The sequence below is a fragment of the Nicotiana tabacum genome, chromosome 6, assembly GCF_000715075.1.
Source record: "Nicotiana tabacum cultivar K326 chromosome 6, ASM71507v2, whole genome shotgun sequence".
Lineage (NCBI taxonomy): Eukaryota > Viridiplantae > Streptophyta > Magnoliopsida > Solanales > Solanaceae > Nicotiana > Nicotiana tabacum.
In genome coordinates this window covers 108,044,970-108,068,009 of record NC_134085.1, presented here as the reverse complement: position 1 = coordinate 108,068,009, position 23,040 = coordinate 108,044,970, and the positions used below count along the sequence as shown (strand labels likewise).

General features: G+C 35.6%; 2 protein-coding genes across 3 annotated transcripts; one reads left to right on the top strand and one right to left on the bottom strand.

Annotated features, from left to right (window-relative positions):
* Window positions 1-5,479: 5,479 nt before the first annotated feature.
* Window positions 5,480-12,068, bottom strand: LOC107789289 (WRKY transcription factor 55-like). 2 transcript variants are annotated; one of them, XM_075255111.1, is made up of 4 exons: window positions 11,634-12,068; window positions 9,620-9,757; window positions 6,496-6,807; window positions 5,480-5,969 (listed from the first exon to the last, which is right to left on the bottom strand). In XM_075255111.1, exons 1-4 carry the CDS (start codon window positions 11,972-11,974, stop codon window positions 5,735-5,737), a joined length of 1,026 nt encoding a protein of 341 aa, XP_075111212.1. In that variant the 5' UTR covers window positions 11,975-12,068; the 3' UTR covers window positions 5,480-5,734. The 2 variants fall into 2 exon arrangements, with proteins under 2 accessions (XP_075111212.1, XP_075111213.1); XM_075255112.1 differs by having other exon boundaries at window positions 9,620-9,751.
* Window positions 12,069-15,087: 3,019 nt separating this feature from the next.
* LOC142181981 (uncharacterized) lies at window positions 15,088-15,447 on the top strand. Its single transcript, XM_075255721.1, has one exon. The coding sequence runs from the start codon at window positions 15,088-15,090 to the stop codon at window positions 15,445-15,447; it is 360 nt and encodes a 119-aa protein (XP_075111822.1).
* The last annotated feature ends 7,593 nt before the right edge of the window (window positions 15,448-23,040 follow it).

Genomic DNA, 23,040 nt, shown 5'->3' with positions numbered 1-23,040 from the left:
AGAGGTCAGGCTATTAGAGGTGGAGGCCAACCAGTTAGGGGTCACCCGAGGGTAGGAAGTCATACTGGTGAGGCCCAGCGCCATTTTTATACATTTACTAAACTTAGGGCCGAGTCATTTGACACCTTCATCACATGTATTGTTCCGTTTTCCATAGATATGCTTCAGTTCTATTTGATCCGGGCTCAACTTATTCCTACTTGTCATCCTATTTTACTTTATATCTAACTGTCATGATTCTTTGAGTGCTCCTGTATGTGTGTCCACGCTTGTGAGAGATTCTATTGTTGTAGATCGTGTTTATCATTCGTGTGTGGTTTCTATCGGGAGCCTTGATATGGTGGACTTTGATGCTATTTTGGGCATGGATTGGTTATCACCTTATCATGCTATATTGGACTATTACGCCAAGACAATGACCTTAGTCATGCCGAGATTTCCCCGATTAGAGTGGAGGGGGACTCCTGGCCATTCTACTAGCAAAGTTATTTCTTATGCGGAGGCTTGTCATATGGTCGAGAAGAGATGTCTAGCATATTTGGCCTATGTTTGTGATTCTAGTGCGGAGGTTCCTTCCATAGATTCAGGACCTAATGCGCGTGAGTTTCTAGAGGTGTTTCCTGCAGATCTGTTGGGGATGCCACCCGGCAGAGATATTGATTTTTGTATTGACTTGGCTCCGGGCACTCAGCCCATTTCTATTCCACCATACCATATGGTGCCACCTGAGTTGAAAGAATTGAAGGAGCAGTTGCAGGATTTGCTTGATAAAGGATTCATTAGACCTAGTGTCTCGCCCTGGGGTGCACCAGTGTTGTTTGTGAAGAAGAAGGATGGTTCCATGAGGATGTGTACAGATTATCGACAGTTGAACAAAGTCACCATCAAGAACAAGTATCCCTAACCGAGGATTGGTGACTTATTTGATCAGCTTCAGGGTGCCAAAGTGTTTTTGAAGATTGATTTGCGATCTGGATATCATCAATTGAAGATTAGGGCATCGGATGTCCCTAAGACAGCTTTCCGGACTCGGTACGAGCATTATAAGTTCTTAGTGATGTCATTTGGCTTGACAAATGCCCCAGCAACATTTATGGATTTGATGAATCGGATATTTAAGCCCTATTTGGATTCTTTCGTGTTCATCTTCATTGATGATATTTTAATCTACTCTCGCAGTCGAGAGGAGCATGAGCAGCTTCTTGGGGTGGTACTTCAGACCCTGAGAGTTAGTAAGTTATACGCCAAGTTTTCAAAGTGTGAGTTTTGGTTGGACTCGGTTGCCTTTTTGGGACACGTTGTATCTGCCAAAGGCATTAAAGTGGATCCTAAAAAGATTAAGGCAGTTCAGAATTGACCTAGACCTACTTCAACTACAGAGATTCAGAGCTTCCTGGGTTTGGCAGGTTATTATCGTCGGTTCGTGGAGGGGTTTTTCCATCACAACCCCATTGACTAGATTGACCTAGAAGGGTGCCCCATTCAGTTGGTCTGATGAGTGTGAGTTGAGCTTTCAGAAGCTTAAGACTGCCTTGACTATATCTCCGGTGTTGGTATTACCTACGGGTTTGAGATCCTATATTGTGTATTATGATGCATAGAATATTGGGCTTGGTGCAGTATTGATGCAGGATGGCAAGGTGATTGCATACGCGTCTCAACAGTTGAAGGTTCATGAGAAGAATTACAATGTTCATGACTTAGAGTTGGCAGCGATTGTTCATGCATTGAAGATTTGTAGGCATTACCTCTACGGTGTGTCATATGAGGTGTTCACAGATCATCGGAGTCTATAGTACTTGTTTAAGCAATAAAATCTCAACTTGAGGCAGCGGAGGTGGTTAGAGCTGTTAAAAGACTATGATATCACCATTTTGTATCATCCCGAGAAGGCCAATATGGCGGCTGATGCCTTAAGTAGAAAGATTGTGAGTATGGGTAGCCTTGCATATATTCCAGTTGGTGAGAGACCGCTAGCATCAGATGTTCAAGTTGTGGACAATCAATTCGTGAGGTTAGATGTTTCGAAGCCTAGTCGGATTCTTGCTTGTACGGTTTCTCAGTCTTCTTGTATGAGCACATCAGAGAGCATCAGTATGATGATCCCCATTTGCTTGTCTTTAAGGACACGGTGCAGCATAGTGATGCCAAGAAGGTTTTTATTGGAGATTATGGGTGTTATGGATGCAGAGTCAGATTTGTGTGCGCAATGTGGATGGGCTTCGTGAGTTGATTCTTGAGAAGGCCCATAGTTCGTGGTATTCCATCCATCTAGGTGTTGCTGAGATGTATCAGGATTTGAGGAAGAATTATTGGTGGAGAATAATGAAGAAAAATATAGTTGTATATGTAGCTCAGTGCCTAAATTGTCAGCAGATGAAGTACGAGCATCAGACGCATGGCGGTTTGCTTTAGAGGTATGAGATTTCTGAGTGGAAGTGGGAGCGTATTACCATGGACTTCGTTGTTAGGCTCCCGCGGACTCAAAAGAAATTTGACGTTGTATGGGTGATTGTGGATAGATTGACCAAGTCGGCGCATTTCATTCTGGTGGCACTTACATATTCTTCAGAGCGATTAGCTGAGATCTATATTCGCGAGATTGTTCGTCTGCACGGTATGCCGGTATCCATTATTTTTTATCGAGGCACGCAGTTCACATCGCATTTCTAGAGGGTTGTACAGCGTGAGTAGGCACGCGGGTTGAGTTGAGCACAATATTTCACCCCCATACGGACAGGCAGTCCGAATACACCATTCAGATATTAGAAAATATATTCTGCATCTGTGTTATGGATTTCAGGGTTCTTGGTTGTTGAATTGTTTATATTGATTGAAATTTTTTGGGGAGTAGGTTGCACGCCGCAACGAAAATTTAAAGGTAATGAATTGAAATGGCGAAATAAAGACAGATTATGATAATGACAGATGATGATATGGTGGGATCGGATTGCACGCCGCAACAGATTGTATATGTGGTATTTGTTTGTGATTGTTTGATTTGCCTCGGTATTTTGAGATGCGTTTATGAGACTTATTATTCTGGGCTCTCTGGTAGTTGGATTTCGAGTTCGTTTACATGAGTTAATTACTTTACTTCCATTTTTTGTTTTTCCTGTTATTACTATTATTGCGTACAGGTTATTGTAAGTGACCCTCCCTAGCCTCGTCATTATTTTGTTGAGGTTAGGCTCGACACTTACAGAGTACATGTGGTCGGTTGTATTCATACGACACTCAGCACTTCTTGTGCAGATATCGAAGTGGGTCCCAGCAGCGACAGTGAGATTGCCCCGATCCAGCTATCAGTGGAGACTTGAGGTATAGCTGCATGGCGTCCGCAGCCCTGAAGTCTCCTTCTATGTCATCTTAGTTATTTATTTTGATCCAAACAGTTATATTTTATTCAGACTACTATATGTAGTACTCTAGATGCTCGTGTAATAGTAACACCAGTTTCTGAGATTGTATGTCGTTTATTAGCTTGTCGCTTTATTTCAGACTACTCAATTTTATTGTTATCATTTGATTTGAATTGTTAAAATGGTTAAAAATGTAGCTAATATTGACTTGCCTAGCAAGTGAAATGTTAGGCGTTATCACGATCCCGAAGGCAGAAATTTCGAATTGTGACATTAATACTACTGCCTAATTTAAATTTCTACCCATAGATTTATAGCTTTGTATTCAATAAATGTTCAGATTGTTAAGGAGATAGGAGGAAGAAGAACTATTGCGAATCTTTACATTAGATTATAGTTGGGACTTATGTCTAGATATATGGGTTTGTTATACTTTTAAATATTTTCGGGAGAAATTTAAAAATAGCCAGATTTACAAATGGTCATTCAAAAATAGTCACAGCTTCAAAAGTAATTGAAATTTAGCCATTTTTTATGTAAAAATAAATCTGAACAAAAATACTGTTCAGAATCCGGAAAATACTCCAACATAATATACTGGAGTTCCAGCATAAGTATACTGGAACTCCAGCATATTATAATGGAGTCCCGGCATAAGTATACTGGAACTCCAGGATAATATACTGGAGTTCCAGTATAATATGCTGGAAGTTCATACATAGGTACTCCAATGTCTAGTATATTATACTGTAACTTTTTGCGTGTTAGAGTTCCAACATAATATGCTGGAAGTTCATACACATGCGCACCGATCTCCAGTATATTATGCTAGACCGGTTCCTGTTGCAGCAAAATAGTGACTATTTTTCAATGAGTTTGCAAACACTGGCTATTTTTAAATGACCAGTCCGAAAACTGGCTACGCCCGTACTATTTTTGCAATATTTTCCTGGTAACAAAAGTGTACTATAATTACAAAAAAAAAAAAAGGCATAAGATTCTATTGAGGTTTCACTATATGGTCTTTCTTTTTCCTTTTTTTTATAAAGAGTGAATGTTTTTAATATTGTTATTATTTGAACTAGTCAGTCAGTAAAGTTATAAAATGAGGGGCGAAGTGGGGAAATAGTCACTTTTAAACTCGCTATTTAAAATATATTCACAATTTACAATGTATATAAAGATTAGCTAATTCATCCAAATTTCAGGACTAAGTATTCTGAATTTGAAAATTCAGGACTTAGTGTCCTGAAATTTTGAGCTGCTAATTTAAAATTCAGGACTAAGTGTTCTGAATTTCTGAACTATTAATTTAAAATTCAGGATATAAGATTCGAACTTTATGACACAATTTTCGAACTTTAGGACACGATGTCCTGAAGTTTAAATTTTGAGGTTTAAATTCTAGGACGGTATGTCCTAAAGTTTGAACGAAATTGGTTAATCTTGAAATACATTATAAACTGTGAATATATTTCAAACAACATATTTAAAAATGGTTACTTGGTGTCATATCCACTAAAAGGAGCTTTCTAGAATGTTGAAAACCACTATCCAGATTGAAAGATAAGGAAGGCAACTTTAGCTGATCTCTTATCTATCTAAGAAAACGGATATTGGGATGCCTATTGAATTCTTCCTTCTAACATAGTCGGGGTCGGTTGGGGAATAAAAGTCCACCGCTGTAAAATTGAGGAAAAATGACACCACATGGCCAGTCGGTTGATTAATCAGAGCAAAATGAGCCGACTCCTAACATATTGCCCACTATAACCATTTTTTTTTTTTCATTGTAGCCAATACTTTCTCTGCAACTAAGCCTCTTCTTCCTTGCCTAGCTGGCATCCCCTTCACGCTGACATCACCATCCAACCTCCTCATCGATTGCCCATTTGGCTAAATATTTTTTATATTAGCCAACAAAGTGTACATGTGGTTGAATTTCACGTATATGGAGTAGCATATATTTATACATTCAGTTCCCCTGGGATACAAAATAATCTTGAGTACGTTATTTCACAACTCCTATGATCACTACAATTGAATTACGGTATTCCCTACGGATGAACAAGGTGGTTTGATGAATAGGAAGATTGAAAATAACAAGAAAAGTTGACATTATCTAAACAAATTAAACAACTTTCGATTGGTACAAAATATGAATACACAAAAATTAAACTGAAAAAAAAAATGGCACTACTTAACTTAAACTAGACAAGTTAACATGTTGGTCTTTCACAATCTTGTGATCACCTTAATTAATACTCAACGGCTAGGAATAGTTTATTAATTGGCCAATCAGTTTAAGTCTACATGAACAATTAATTAGACTCTGTCATGTTTAGTTTGTTAATTATTGGCTACAATATGAACTATTCTTTCTTTTCTGCCGAGTCCCATTTGTCATCAATGGAAGAGAAGATGATGTCCATACTATTATTGCTGCTACTCCCAGAATAATTAAACATGGCGTCAGCCATATCCACCACCGGCAACTGATAGTCAACTTCCCTCCCATATCTACCACCGGAGGGCCCCGCGCCGCCGTCTCTGCTCTCCACATTGCATATACTAGCTAGTGAACCACCAGTACTGTGCCCAAAATCCCTGTAAAAATACGGATTTATAGTATTGAGGGTAGGTTCAATTGAACTCATTATTTTCAACATTACCATACACACATCTATATTGTGAAAAATCAGTAAAAGCAGCAAAACAAATCAAGTTTTGATCCTAAAATAAAATAAAACCCTTGAACCATTTTATTTAATAGCAAATTTGGCGAAGTTTTTAGTAAGTTAAAACTGCTTATGTTAGAGAATAATTGAGGTATTTGGCCAAGCTTTTAATAAAAAAAAATAAAGGCTTTGAATAGTAGCATAAGTACTTGTTTTTTTTAAGCTGAAGAAAGTAGCTTTTCCCCGGAAACATTTTTTGGAACTTTGGTCCAATTAATTTGCTATCCTAATTTTGGCAAAAGTATTTCAAACTGATTAGCCAGATACAAACGGCTATTCTTTAAAAGTATTTTTTCAAGAAATACTTCCGAAAAAACCACATTTAAAATAAGCAGATCGTGGAAACTTGGCCAAACATTATATATAAATGATTAATCATGGATACACCTCTATACCTTTGTATGTGAAATGGAATAGTGCTTGTGCCTTGATCTCTTTGTGGCTTAATATCCATGGAGAGCCAATGCGCTCTTAAGGAGGCTGAAGTTGGTGGCGGCAACGGCAGAGGTGGTGGAAGGATTGTGGTGGTTTGATGAGTTATCTCTTCCACTGACGGAGGAGGCACGGTGGGAGCTGTGGCGGACATATAGCAAGTGTGTTGAGATCTGTATGTTACTTCAAATACGTAAGGATCATTGTCAAGGCGCTGGACTTGCTTTTTGGCTGGACAATTGTATAGCTTTTGGTGGGTGCATCTATAATAAGCCCTAAAATCATCAAAATTACATAGTTAATGGATTTAAATATATACTATTAAACATTAATTAGTGCATGGTGTACTTTCGCACGAAAGTTAAACTCATAGTCAACTTACAAATGTTCTTAAATAAAATCATGGAGTAACTTTGTATCTTACAGCTTGTGTGGAATATGGTTGTTATCTATTGTGTTGTATCGTATTGTTACTTTAAATATAATTTTTTTTATATATTTTTTAAATTTTATTGTATCGTACCGTTAAATTCGTCATTACGTTGTGACAAAAAAATATTACCTTATGTAACGACGGATTTGTTGTGATCACGTCGTTAACTTATTTTTTCCTCTGATCTTGCGCTTCTTTATTATTAAATAATCTTATTTATCATTTATCCTACCTTTTTATATAACTAGTCTTAGGGTACGTGCTTTGCGCGTGTACCCTATCTCAATAAGTATAAAATTTTAAAATAACTATGTATATCTGACGTGCAATTATTTAGTATCATTTCAAAATTATTTCTAAAATTTGATGTTGAGATAAAGAGTATAATAATTACAGATATTGAAATAATTTATTCTAATTATAATATTTATTAGAATGTTACTTATATTTTGGTACATAAACTTTCTGGAAGGAGCATTTGACTAAAGAGTAATGGACATGTTATTATATGCCCGGATAATCAAATAAAATATTTCACAAAACTTACCTCAATTTTTATTTTTTTTACTAATATAATTAAATTATATAAAAATTTGGTCTTAACTCTATAATCGATTATAAATCTATAATCTATCTATGTTATTATAAAAGTACTAAGGCCATGCGTGAAATATTGATCAATTATTTTACTTTTTAAAAAATAGATTTTACAATAAAATTATTATTTAATTATTTTTTAATAGTTAGGACTTGAAAATTAAATAAATTTTTCCTTATTAAATATATTTCCTAAATCCGAACAATGTAGGAATCCTAATATTTAGAACTTTAAAATCAATTAAATTTTACCTAATATAAATCTCTTATCTTATTTGAACTATGTAATGTAACTATAATATCTTTCATGTTAAATATAAAAATGCATATCTTGTTTCTTCCTTTTGAAAATCTGGGAACTTTTTTTATATATATACTAAGAGTTTCGTGAAAAATAATTTTACTAATATAATATATTTTAAAATTCGAAAACAATTTAATTGGATTCTTATGCTAATTAGTTCATTCAAACACTTTATTATTTCTTTTCAATGTTGAAGAAAATAAATTTTTTATTCAATTTCTTACTATTGGCTCATCTTTTGTTTTAGTATGTTTTAAATTTTTTTTTTTTTTTTTTGAAGAAATTTATACCTAATGTCTAGGACTTCTTTTCCGTTAATGTCGAGGATTCTTTCTATGAGATCCTAAGAAAGCACATCAGATTTTGCTCTAACCCAAAATGTCCATCATTTATAATTTGATTACAATTATGAAAAAATCCTTTAATCTATATCCTGTTGGAATTAACACAAGTAATAGAAAAAATTTACAATAGTATCGTTATACATACAGATACAAAACTAACTAAAAACCAATTTAGCACCTACATATACTAATAAAGTAGTACTGAAAACCTCCAAATCCTAAAACTGAACGTAACTTTCCTACATATACTCCTACGTATAAAGTGAGTAGAAAGTGAGGGAAACTTTATTAGTGTAAATTGAAAGCGCCTGAAATTTTAGAGTTGAAAGGAATTGAAAAAATAAATATTACAAATAGAAAGAGAATAATAAAATGACTATCCCTAAAAAGCATGAATTAATTAAATAACTATTCCTAAATAGTAGAAAATTAATCAAATGACTATTCCTAAATAGTAGGAAAATAATCAAAAAGACTATATTTTACCAGGGTAAACTCTATTTTTTAAGGGTAAAAAAGGCGAAAGACATTTCGCTAAGGGCTTTCGTGCTTTTAATATAGATAGGTAGATATAGATAATTCTACCTCGTATCATACTTTATCTTTGTAATATTACAAGTTTATTCTTCATATTGCTGGTATATTATGAAACGACGATAAATAATGATCCAATCTATCCAAACATGTATTCATCAAAACAACACAATACAATATAATACCATACATCCAAACAAGCGGTTAAATATATATAGTAGTTTTTATACCTAGGGGCTGGGGGAAGAAAGGAGCATAGAAAAAAAATACTCCATTAACAAGAGGATTTAACGGTAGTTTAGATGCATATCATTCTAGAATTCGTGAGAAGTCTTGAGGGTCAAAATATATATCCCAGTGACTCCAAAAAAGTAGTTGTATGTGGAACAATATTGGTCAACTGTCAAATATCCAATAGGTATTTTGTTTACTAAATATAGGAAAAGTCGCTGAGAGAAAGGTCTATAAGTTCAAACTGATTAGAGTAGAATAGTACGTAGTAGTATCTTTTTTGTTCCTTATCTGGCTTTTAAGAGTGAGTAATCAAGACTAGTTCTCTATATATGAGGAATCCGATTTCCTTCCTATTCTAATCCCATTAGTCAAAGTTACGTTGTTCAAACTAACTGTTTCTATCTTGAATTTCTACTTCAACTCAATGGTCGTGTACTCGGTGAAATAAAAATGGATATAGTTATATGGTTTGACCCCTTCAAATATTACGGAAGTAGACAGCTTGTCCTTAGATTTTCACGTATTTGGTCACATACTAATTATAATTGAAAAGTTAAAGAATAAGAAAAAGAAGCACATATTAAGTATATTATTACTAGCAAATTATAAATTAAAGTATGAAAATTAATTAATGAATTTACCTTGGGAACCTAGAACCAAGGATCTCTTTCTGACCATATTTTCTCCAAGTATAACCATCCTCAGGTGGAAGTTCAAGATTTCCCATTCTAGGAGCAGCCACCCTCACTGTTCTTGTGTCTGTATCACCCGGTCTGCACCTTCATCAAATATCCGAGAATAAAACTATACACCTAGCCACTTATGTGAATGTGCCACAACTAGACAATATTATCCTGAGATTATAATGATGGGATTATATTACCAAAACTAAATAGTAATGAAATTATTTTGAAGATATATTTTTATTGGGAGATATTTAGTTTATTGAATTAAAAATGGGATACACCGGGATATAATATAAAACATGTGTTTGGTATATACTCGATATGTTGGGATAAACTTTATTTTCAGTTTTAACCTTGGATTTTATAAAGGACTTTAGGGGGAAGAGACTTAGAAAAGGGCATCTTTGTCATTGTAGTGGTTTATTCCAGGATTATTATCGCATCCTTTATCTGGGCTAGAATAATGCAATACCGCAATTGTGATATAAATGAATCCTAGAATTGCTAATCTCAAATTTAAAAATCCAACCAAATGTGGGATAAAATAATTCCATATCTACTCTCGAAATTATTATTCCTTATCCCACCAATCAAACGACCCTCGATTATTTGTTCTAGTTATTGATTAGAATTATACCATGCAGAAAATTAAAGAAAATATTTTCGTTTTCTTTTAGAGCTGACATATTTAGATGGGATGCTGGAACAGTTGAACTTGGAACCGCTTTCATGTTCATCTTGATCTATGGACTTGAAATCCTCATATTTAAAACAAACTGGAATAAATAATTTAAAGTTTATTTTTCTACTGTTTGATTTTTTCTGGTAAATCCTACTGTTGGATTTGATCAACAAAAATATTTGTGTTTTCTTCTTCTTTCTTTTCTATTTGCGAAGGAACTTCTAATGATACCTTTTTACTATTGTTTCTTCTGTGTAGCATATGACACACCATTATTTAAGCTTATGACTGCTGATTCAGGATTTAAATTTCATGAGTTCAATATTTAAAGTTTTTAATATTGAATCATTAATATTTTTAAAGTTATGGTTTTATATCTACTATTTTTATAATTTTAATAAATTTTCACGTAAATTTATGATTCGCTGATCAAAAGTTATTGGTTCAATTGAATTCGGAGGTATAATGCTACATCAGCTTATGACCAGAAGACCTCATTATGATGTGAACCACTCTATCTAGTCATACTAAAATAATTGTATACAAATTTCTGTGCATACACATTGTTGTCCCCACTTCTGATTATATTTTGTATGATAAAATGCACAATTATTGATTTTGAACTTACATAATGATCTCCTTTTCTTGGTAATTAACGACAGAAACTTGGAAGAAAATCATTGTATGTTGACATTTTTATAGGTTAGTGGTAGCCCCTGCTGTTGAGAAAGTTCTGTGGAATTTCTTTGGAAATTTGATAAAGCAGAGATAGAACTGTATTTAAAAACTCTTTTCCTGTTCACAATATTAAAATAAAAAAGATATATATACTGTACATTGTGTGCGCACCCTTTTCCACTGATGTTTCAAACTATATTCCATCGCATAGCACTAAGGGCTGGTTTGGTTCGTGAATTAGTGTTGCAGGAATTATAACGAAGAGATCATTAAATATGTTGTGAATAATAATTATGTGTTGAGAGATTATTATGTAATGAATAATTGTAATGCGTGAATACGTTGAGGCCCTTAACAATATATTATTACCAATATATCACACGTAATATTCTTGCTCCATATATATTTTATCTCACACGAAATAATATGCAGATTTCTTCACAAGTTTACAAGTATTAGTAAAAAGAGCAACCTTCAGAAATCACGTGGCAGTTAATATAATCAAACATTATATTAGAACTTATGCAAAATTCAATATATGCTGGAATTGTTTGTGTTAATGCAGTAAACCACTAAGTAAAAAGCTGTCAAAAGAGTGAAGTTTCTTACCTTCTTCGTTGCCTTTGAGAAGAGGAAGAAGAAGAACCACCTCCTCTACTCGAATCAGATACACCCACTTGATCGCTTTCCTGCGCCAGCGGCAGCCCATGCACGGCAAATGCTGCCGTCGCCGGCCTCTCACCCAGCATCTCTGCTGCATGGAAAAATTCTAGTGCCTGCTGATGATGATGATGATAGCTCAATCTTTCCTTTACATTATTAAAAACCGCAACGATCTCTTCGGTTTTATTTAAAGTGAGATGGGGTTGATTTGCCCAGTTTGGCAAGTTGGCTTCAAGCTCTTTAGCTAATTTACACCCATAAAGAATTGTAGCAGTTGTCTCGTCCATATGTATATTATATCTTTTTAGCAATAACTCGGCTTTTTTTTTTGTCAAATGTTTTAAGGGTGTTTGGTTCAAGACAACATGAGTATATGTAAAAAAAAAGGGGGCGGGGGGGGGGGGGGTGCGGGGGGGAGGGGTTTGAGGAGAATCTAAGGCAAATGGGTGGGCTTGCTATATACTTATGTTGGTGCTGGTTAATTTGAGGAAAAGAACAGTGTGTTTTCAAAGTATTTGTATGTGTTAAACACGGTAAGCATACTAAGATTTCATAGAAAATAAAAAGAAGCTTAGGAAAAATTTATTATATGACCAGGTCATGGTCTACATAACATAAACTGAGGTTTTTTTTTTTTCTAAGGTCTACGAGAAGACCGGTCCTCATTGAAAACCAACTTTTTGGACCATGGTGTTATGAAGAAATTTTCCCAACTTTGAATATGCGACTTCCTTTTCTTACTAGTAGTACTAGTATGTTTTATAAAATTAATCTAATTTGATCGGTAATTAATCTCTCTATATATGACATTCTCTCTAATTTCAATGTCCTAAAATTAATGTTTGACGCCAATCTAATGCGAAATGATGTTATACAATTTTTACAAGTTTCTAGAATAACTAAATTCATTTAATAATTCAACTGCTTACGTGTGGTATGGAACTTTTTGTTAGAATTATAATAGAATATGGGACGAAATAATTAGGCCTTGATAGTGTAGTCACTGTCCTTAAGGAATTTAAGCCTCCCAATTTCGTTGCTGCAGGGATTATGGTAGAATTCCTCCAGGATTTTACAAAGCCTCTGAAATTCGAGTTTCAGCAACTAACTCGAATTTCCCACAAGAACGAAATAGTTGTGAGTTGTAGAAAATAAGTAGAAGAGAAAGAGATGAAAGTTTCAGATGATATCGTTTTGGAGATGAAATAGGTATTTATAATACCTCAAGGAGTCTGTTGGAATTAACAGACTCATCTCTTCATAACATGCACCTTTTAAAACAATAGCCACCTTCTTTTAAATTTAAAAAAAAATATTAAAACGTTTTTTTCTGAAATTAAAAAGCCTAAAAATATTTTTAATTAATCAAATAATGCGTGGCTAAAATATTAATTCGGGCTACTTAATTTGCTCAAAGCCCAAGTGCCCAAGTGCCACATCTTAACTATATAGTTAAATTTCAGTTTCCCTCCAAAACACCCTCAAAATATTCAAATTATATAAGACAAAGAAATGCTTTTAAACACCTCTTCCTTCTTTCTTTTCCTATGAGGGACAAACAACCTCTTCTCAAATACTCTCATCAAACACTAACTAATCTAACACTTTTTCCTATCAAATTATGTAGTGTTTCATTCACCAATATTATTATAAATACATATAGTGTCCATTAGCATTTTAAGTTCTGATCCAAACAAATGATATTAAGTAATTAAAATGAATTTCTCGTTAAAAAAAATGCTTAATGGTGAGTTTAGTGGAGCGATTAAATTGCTTTAAGTTTCTCAAGGAGGACCTTTGACCCCTATATCACGACCATCTTCTCCATCTGGAATGCTTTTGACCCTTTGCGGCAAGCGGTTGAGTCATGGGTCCCATCATCTTTTTTTCCTTAAAAATAAAAAAAGGTAACCACTTAAGTCTTATGTTGATACTTTAGGTAAGATATATAGCCCGTTTGGCCAAGCTGCAAAAATCAGCTTATTTTGAGAAGTGCTTTTTTAAAAAATGCTTTTCTCAAAAGTACTTTTGGTGGAAAGCAGTTTGTGTTTGGCTAATTAATTTGAAAAGCACTTCTGAGGAGCAATTAGTGTTTGGTCAAGCTTTAAAAAACTGCTTCTAAGTGTATTTTTCTCAAAAGTGCTTCTCAAAAAAATGTTTTTGGAGATAAGCTACTTTTTTCTGCTTATGCTTCTCCTCAAAAGTACTTTTTTTCCTTCCAAAAGCTTGGCCAAACACCTCAATTTTTGGCCAAAAAGTGTTTTTGGCCAAAAAAAGCACGTTTGGCCAAAAAGAAGCTTGGCCAAACAGGCTAATAGAGCCCTTAGATTAGCTGCTTATACATAGCTGATAACCTTGAAGTGCTGAAAAGTATTTTTAAATGCTAAAGTTGTTTTTTTAATTAAGCATTTATGTGTTTGGATAAACGTGTTAAAACTGATAATAAACAGTTGATGTGTTTGGCACCCTTTAATTTTTTTATAAATGATTATAAATAAAAAAAATCTTTGTAAAGAAAAGCATGAACAACGAATAGGGAACAACGAGAAAGTTAGGAAACTTATATTAGGAAAAGTATTTTGTGAACTAAAAATATTATTAAGGATAAACTAGTAAAAATCTTGGTCAAACTACAAGTGCTTATAAGCTTAAAAGTCATAAGTTAGTGGTGATCAACTTATGACTTATGGCTGATTTTAGCTTATAAACACTTGACTTATAAGCACTTTGGATGTTTACCAAATGTGTAAATAAGTCAAAAAGGTGCTTATAAGCTAGTTTGACCAGCTTATAAGTTTGGCCAAACACCCTCATACTATTACGTGAAAAAAAATTACAAATGGAAATCATGTTTCGAGCGCAGAGAGGTAAGTGGACATTATTAAGATTATAAGAGAAATCTATATTCTATTTACCTTTCCGATAATTAGTTAATAGTTAGTTAGAGGCTGCACTATTCATTTCGATAGTTAGTTGTAGCTATTAGTTAGAGGTCGGTTAGTTAATTGGTTAGAGATTGATTAGTTGTTGCTTAGCTGTCATTAGCTAATCTGATTGTATATATTCCAGCTTATGCATAATTGAAAAGTAATTCTCTTTTCACTCATTTGAGTGCTCCACTTCTGCCTTAGCTTCGATCCTTTGGAAGCTTCTAACTGCTTCCGCCATTGTAGGCTGTGAAGCTCTCTAAGCTTGTGCTTCTTCAAGTTTAACATGGTATCAGAGCCTTGCTCTTTTGACAAGACGATTCACTAAAACATAGATCGCAATCCATTGATCTCTTCACATTCAAAGTTAGGTCTCACATTTCAACCCATTCGATCGAGGATCTTTGTGTCCTCATTTTCTCAGTCAATCAACTTTTCTTATTATTCAATCATGATCTTGAGCTAAAGCAAACATGGCAATAGGTGATGCAGACACTACGAACACGACAACAGTAGAAATTCAATCGACGATCGATGTGAGTAGTTCATTTTACATTCATCCTTGTAATAGCCCTGGGTTAGTTTTGGTTCCAGTCCCTTTCGATGGACTAGGATATCGTTCATGGAGGAGAGGTGTATTGAGATCTCTCTGTCTTAAAAACAAATTAGGCTTCATCACTAGAGAATGTGTGAAACCTAATTCGAATTCGTCGAGTTTTAGGCAATGGGAGAGGTGTGATGACATGGTAACCTCATGGATTTTGAATTCACTTGCAAAAGAAATTGCAGATAGTGTGAAGTATGTGAACACTTCATTTGAGCTATGGAGATAACTTGAAGATCGTTATGATCAAACAAACAGAGCAAAGTTATACCAGATCCAAAAGGAGATTAATGACTTGAGCCAAGGAGTGCTCGACATCACTGGATACTACACTAAAATGAAGAAGTTGTGAAAAGAATTGACCAATCTGAGTGCTAAATCAGTAAGTAACTGTCAGTGCACTTGTGGTGCAAAAGAGAACATGCACAAAGTTGAACAAGACAGGAGACTGATACAATTCCTAATGGGCTTGAATGAGGTCTACACTGTAGTTCGAGGGAGCATTCTGATGATGAATCCCTTACCATCAATGGCACAGGCTTTTGCCCTTCTAGTGCAAGAGGAAAAGCAAAGAGAGTTTCGACCCAGGAATCAGTTGAATTTTGGGTCTAGTGCAATGAACACCAGCATTACAGCTCCAAGATCATTCAGAACAAATTTCTCAGTGAACAACAGACCTAGGACCTATTATGACTTCTGCAAGAAACAAGATCACACCAAGGAAAAGTGCTTCAAACTTCATGGATATCCACAGCAATTTAATCAACAAGGAGCTCAAAGTTACAACTCAAACAACTATAATCAGTATCCCAAGAACAATAGAGGAAGGAACATTACAGCAAATGATGTGGTTGGTGCACAAGCTATGCCATCTGATACAATGTCAAACCAAGGAGAAGATCTAGAGAATCAAGGAGGCAACAACAACCATAATGTAAACCTCTCAAAGGAGCAATATGATCAAGTGGTGATACTCCTGCAACACTTTCACAATGATGGAACAGGGGACAATTCAAACACAAATTCAGCCAATGCAATAGTGAACTTTGCAGGAAATTTTGCAGGTATTGTGACTTGTACTTCTTCTATAGATTTTGACAAACTATCATGCAAATGTTTTCAAGCAAAGGCTGACTTATGGATTCTGGACTCAGGAGCCTCACACAACATGACCTTCAACAAAACACACTTACATAACATAGTTACTTTACCCTATCCTTGTGAAACTGCCAAATGTCTACAAAGTCAAGGTCACAGAAATAGGACTCTTACACACAAAATAATCCTATACAAAGTTCTATTTGTCCCAACTTTCAAATACAAACTCATTTCTATTAGCTCTTTGACAACATATCTCAAGTGCCTAGCCTTCTTTTCTAACACATGTCGTTTTCTGCAGGCCCCTTCTCTGAAGAGGCCTCTGGAGATTGGTAAGGTCCATGATGGATTGTACCTTCTCTGCTCAGACTGTCTAAATAAAGGAAATCCTACAGCAGTAAAGAAGGATGCAGATCATTCTACTACAACACCTTGTTTCTCTCATTCCTGTCAAACTAGCCCATCTGTAAATACTCAATGTGTTTCTTTTCCCTTTCATCCCAGTTCCACTGTGAATACTGTGTCTCCACTTCCTATTGTAAATAATTCTCATTTCAATAAAACATATTGGGACTGTAATTCTGAATCCCTTTCAAATGATGTGAATGATATGAACATGTTATGGCATAGACTTGGTCATGTACTTTTTGCAAAGATGAAAATGATATCCAATATACTAGCAGACTTTGCACCAAGACAACCCTTCCTTTGTTCTATATACCCTATGGCCAGGCAATCTAGACTTTTTTTGCCTCCAAAGATTACAAACACCACTGCCATATTCGACCTCCTACACATAGATTTGTGGGGACCTTATCATATTCCCACTCATGACAATTTCAAGTACTTTCTTACCATAGTATATCCATTTGGACTCATCTACTCAGTTTCAAAAGTAATTCACTACACACCCTCAGGAATTTCATATTCATGGTTGAGATACAATTTACAACCAAAATAAAGTATATCATATCAGACAATGGCTTAGAATTCATTAGCAATGAAGCCACTTCATTCTTTCAGTCAAAAGGTATTGAACACCAAAAAACCTACCCCTATACACCCCAATAAAATGGCATAGTAGAGAGAAAACACAAATACTTATTTGATACTGACAGAGCCTTATTGTTCTAAGCCAAACTTCCATTGAGATACTGGGGAGAGTATGTACTTACAGCAATCTTTCTCATCAATCAATTACCTACTCTACCCTTGAAAAACAAGTGCCCTTTTGAGCTGTTGTATGGAAAGAAACCAAACTACTCACACTTAAGGAGTTTTGGTTGCCTATGTTATCCAACTGTCCCTAAGCCTCACAGAGATAAATTTGAACCAAGAGCTTCTCCATATGTTTTTGGATATCCTTTTGGTGTAAAGGGGTACAAGGTACTAAACTTAACTACTAAAAAAATCTGTGTGTCCAGAGATGTGATTTTTCATAAATCAATCTTCCCTTTTTCACTCCCACCTGTACCAAATTACTCTTTTCTCTTTCCTAATTCTATCACACATCAAGATCATTCTACTTACTGCAGTCTTACCCAGTCCACAACCCTTTAACTTCTTAGACAGATAACTCTATTGTACCATCACCTAGTAGCACCACACACACAACTATCCCAATGTCACCTAATCATACTATACATTCACCTCATACACTTAATACCACATCACTAGACTTAATCCCTTCAATCATCTCCGGGGTAGACCAGCCATCATCTTCTGTTATAAGGCCAATTCAAAGGGTGTCCAGTAGAGTATCTAAGACCCCATCTTATTTATTTGAATATGTTTGTAATATGCCCAACCTAAAACAATCTCAACATGCTGAAGCCACTCAGATCAACCCTTCCTTTTCTCTCAATGGTCTCTTTACCCAAAACAACCATATTGCTCCTGATGTCCTTAATGCTGATAGTTAGCAGGTTGTAAAAAGCATTTGTAATGACCGGGAGCCCTTGTCTTATGAAAAAGAAGCAGTCAATACTGCCTGGCAGCATGCCATGATTTAGGAATTTGAAGCACTTCATGCAAACAACACTGGGACTTTAGTCCCTTTACCTGCTGGGAAACAAGCCATAGGCTGCAAATGGGTCTTCAAGGTAAAGCATAAATTAGATGCGAGTGTGGAAATGTATAAAGCCAGATTAGTTGTAATAGGCTATACACAAAAGGCTGGCATAGATTACACAGAAACTTTTTCTCTAGTAGTAAAGATGACCACTGTTAGAGCTTTAATTGCTACTGCATCTAAGAAGAACTAGGAGCTATTTCAATTAGATATGAACAATGCTTTTCTCCATGGAAATTTGCATGAAGAGGTATACATGAAGCTGCCCCAAGGGCTTGCAGTTTCTTCTCTAGAACTGGTTTGCAAATTGAACAAATCCCTCTATGGTCTAAAGCAAGCTAGTAGACAATGGTATGCTAAACTCACTGAAGCTTTGTATTCCAGGGGCTACATTCATTCTATGCACGATTATCCTCTCTTTTACAAGAGAACATCTGATCGTGTGGTATTTGTGGGAGTTTATGTAGATGATGTTCTACTAACTGGAAATGATCTCACTGAAATTCAAATGCTAAAAACCTTCCTATATGACCAATTCAAGATCAAAGACTTGGTAAAATTATACTACTTCTTAGGACTTGAGGTGCTCTACAGAAAAGGTGGAATCTTGATCTCACAAAGGAAGTTTACTCTTGATCGCCTCAAAGAATATGACTATCTCCATGCTACCAGTTTGTCTTCTCCACTTGATCCCATAACAAAGTTGAAAGCTAAGGAAGGAGTACCTCTATCTGATCCTACTTTCTATACGCAACTAGTTGGGAAGTTAAACTTCCTCACCAACACTAGACTAGACATAGCTTACGGGGTATATCATCTAAACAAATATATGCAGGACCTTAGAGAACCTCATCTTCAGGCAGCATATCATATGCTCAGATACCTACTCAAGGATCCCACCTTGGGTCTCTTCATGTCCAGTGATAATGATTTCTCAGTAAAAGCCTATTGTGATTCTGATTGGGCTGCATGCCCTAACTCCAGGAAGTTAGTGTCAGGATACCTTATTCTTTTGGCCAACAGTCCTATCAGTTGGAAATCTAAGAAGAAGGAAACCATCTCCCTTTCTTCAGTAGAAGTAGAGTACAGATCCATTAGAAAGGTCGTTGGTGAACTTGTTTGGTTGCATCGTATGCTCACAGAATTGACTGTCCCTCCTGTTCTACCTATCCCTGTATTTTGTGGCAGTCAATATATTCTCCACATTGCCAGGAATCCAGTTTTTCACGAACGTACCAAACACATTGAAGTCGATTGCTACTTCGTCAGGACAAAGCTCACAGAAGGCCTCATCCTGCTTCAACATATTAGAACTGGTGATCAACTCGCTGACATTCTCACCAAATCCCTCACTGGGATCAAGCATTCCACTGTCTTGGGCAAGTTGGCACTGTGTTCTCCACCTCCAACTTGAAGGGGGAGGGTATTAAGATTATAAGAGAAATCTATATTTTATTTTCCTTTTCGATAATTAGTTAATAGTTAGTTAGAGGCTGCACTGTTCATTCCGATAGTTAGTTGTAGCTGTTAGTTAGAGGTCAGTTAGTCAATTGGTTAGAGATTGATTAGCTATTGCTTAGTTGTCATTAGCTAATCTGATTGTATATATTCCAGCTTATGCATAATTGAAAAGTGATTCTCTTTTCACTCGTTTGAGAGTTCCACTTCTGCCTTAGCTTCGATCCTTTGGAAGCTTCTAACTGCTTCCGCCATTGTAGGTTGTGAAGCTCTCTAAGCTCGTGCTTATTCAAGCTTAACAGACATAACCTTCCTTTACAACATATAGGACGGACTCATGTCGAAATAAAGTAACTGGAGATCGTAAAAAGTGACACAGTAAAATTTTAAATTAATCACAAAAAATCTTTGTAAAATTATTTTCTTCTATTCAAATTAAAAAATGAGCTTAGACGATCATTTCCTCATAAAATATATGGAGAGAGACGAAATTACATAAATGATGATTTCTTATATGAGTATATAATAAACAGTTGATGTGTTTGGCACCCTTTAATTTTTTTATAAATGATTATAAATAAAAAAAATCTTTGTAAAGAAAAGCATGAACAACGAATAGGGAACAACGAGAAAGTTAGGAAACTTATATTAGGAAAAGTATTTTGTGAACTAAAAAATATTATTAAGGATAAACTAGTAAAAATCTTGGTCAAACTACAAGTGCTTATAAGCTTAAAAGTCATAAGTTGGTGGTGATCAACTTATGGCTTATGGCTGATTTTAGCTTATAAACACTTGACTTATAAGCACTTTGGATGTTTACCAAATGTGTAAATAAGTCAAAATGGGCTTATAAGCTAGTTTGACCAGCTTATAAGCTTGGCCAAACACCCCCATACTATTACGTGAAAAAAATTACAAATGGAAATAATGTTTCGAGCGCAGAGAGGTAAGTGGACATTATTAAGATTATAAGAGAAATCTATATTCTATTCTCCTTTCCGATAATTAGTTAATAGTTAGTTAGAGGCTGCACTATTCATTTTGATAGTTAGTTGTAGCTATTAGTTAGAGGTCGGTTAGTTAATTGGTTAGAGATTGATTAGTTGTTGCTTAGCTGTCATTAGCTAATCTGATTGTATATATTCCAGCTTATGCATAATTGAAAAGTGATTCTCTTTTCACTCATTTGAGTGCTCCACTTCTGCCTTAGCTTCGATCCTTTGGAAGCTTCTAACTGCTTCCGCCATTGTAGGTTGTAAAGCTCTCTAAGCTTGTGCTTCTTCAAGTTTAACATGGTATCAGAACCTTGCTCTTTTGACAAGACGATTCACTAAAACATAGATCGCAATCCATTGATCTCTTCACATTCAAAGTTAGGTCTCACATTTCAACCCATTCGATCGAGGATCTCTGTGTCCTTATTTTCTTAGTCAATCAACTTTACTTATTATTCAATCCTGATCTTGAGCTAAAGCAAACATGGCGATAGGTGATGCAGACACTACGAACACGACAACAGTAGAAATTCAATCGACGATCGATGTGAGTAGTTCATTTTACATTCATCCTTGTAATAGCCCTGGGTTAGTTTTGGTTCCAGTCCCTTTCGATGGACTAGGATATCGTTCATGGAGGAGAGGTGTATTGAGATCTCTCTGTCTTAAAAACAAATTAGGCTTCATCACTGGAGAATGTGTGAACCTAATTCGAATTCGTCGAGTTTTAGGCAATGGGAGAGGTGTGATGACATGGTAACCTCATGGATTTTGAATTCACTTGCAAAAGAAATTGCAGATAGTGTGGAGTATGTGAACACTTCATTTGAGCTATGGAGAGAACTTGAAGATCGTTATGATCAAACAAATGGAGCAAAGTTATACCAGATCCAAAAGGAGATTAATGACTTGAGCCAAGAATTGCTCGGCATCACTGGATACTACACTAAAATGAAGAAGTTGTGAAAAGAATTGACCAATCTGAGTGCTAAATCAGTAAGTAACTGTCAGTGCACTTGTGGTGCAAAAGAGAACATGCACAAAGTTGAGCAAGACAGGAGACTGATACAATTCCTAATGGGCTTGAATGAGGTCTACACTGTAGTTCGAGGGAGCATTCTGATGATGAATCCCTTGCCATCAATGGCACAGGCTTTTGCCCTTCTAGTGCAAGAGGAAAAGCAAAGAGAGTTCGACCTAGGAATCAGTTGAATTTTGAGTCTAGTGCAATGAACACCAGCATTACAGCTCCAAGATCATTCAGAACAAATTTCTCAGTGAACAACAGACCTAGGACCTATTATGACTTCTGCAAGAAACAAGATCACACCAAGGAAAAGTGCTTCAAACTTCATGGATATCCACAGCAATTTAATCGACAAGGAGCTCAAAGTTACAACTCAAACAACTATAATCAGTATCCCAAGAACAATAGAGGAAGGAACATTACAGCAAATGATGTGGCTGGTGCACATGCTATGCCATCTGATACAATGTCAAACCAAGGAGAAGATCTAGAGAATCAAGGAGGCAACAAAAACCATAATGTAAACCTCTCAAAGGAGCAATATGATCAAGTGGTGAGACTCCTGCAACACTTTCACAATGATGGAACAGGGGACAATTCAAACAAAAATTCAGCCAATGCAATAGTGAACTTTGCAGGAAATTTTGCAGGTATTGTGACTTGTACTTCTTCTATAGATTTTGACAAACTATCATGCAAATGTTTTCAAGCAAAGGCTGACTTATGGATTCTGGACTCAGGAGCCTCACACCACATGACCTTCAACAAAACACACTTACATAACATAGTTACTTTACCCTATCCTTGTGAAATTGCCAAATGGCTACAAAGTCAAGGTCACAGAAATAGGACTCTTACACACAAAATAATCCTATACAAAGTTCTATTTGTCCCAACTTTCAAATACAACCTCATTTCTATTAGCTCTTTGACAACACATCTCAAGTGCCTAGCCTTCTTTTCTAACACATGTCGTTTTCTGCAGGCCTCTTCTCTGAAGAGGCCTCTGGAGATTGGTAAGGTCCATGATGGATTGAACCTTCTCTGCTCAGACTGTCTGAATAAAGGAAATCCTATAGCAGTAAAGAAGGATGCAGATCTTGCTACTACAACACCGTGTTTCTCTCATTCCTGTCAAACTAGTCCATCTGTAAGTACTCAATGTGTTTC

Excerpts from the sequence above, each read along its gene's own strand:
- LOC107789289 (XM_075255111.1), bottom strand. The coding sequence starts at position 11,974 with ATGGACGAGACAACTGCTACAATTCTTTATGGGTGTAAATTAGCTAAA. Across the intron at positions 9,758-11,633 it reads TCTCAAAGGCAACGAAGAAG|GTGCAGACCGGGTGATACAG; the intron begins GTAAGAAACTTC and ends TATTTGATGAAG. Across the intron at positions 5,970-6,495 it reads ATTCCATTTCACATACAAAG|GGATTTTGGGCACAGTACTG; the intron begins GTATAGAGGTGT and ends GTATTTTTACAG.
- LOC142181981 (XM_075255721.1), top strand. The coding sequence starts at position 15,088 with ATGGCAATAGGTGATGCAGACACTACGAACACGACAACAGTAGAAATT.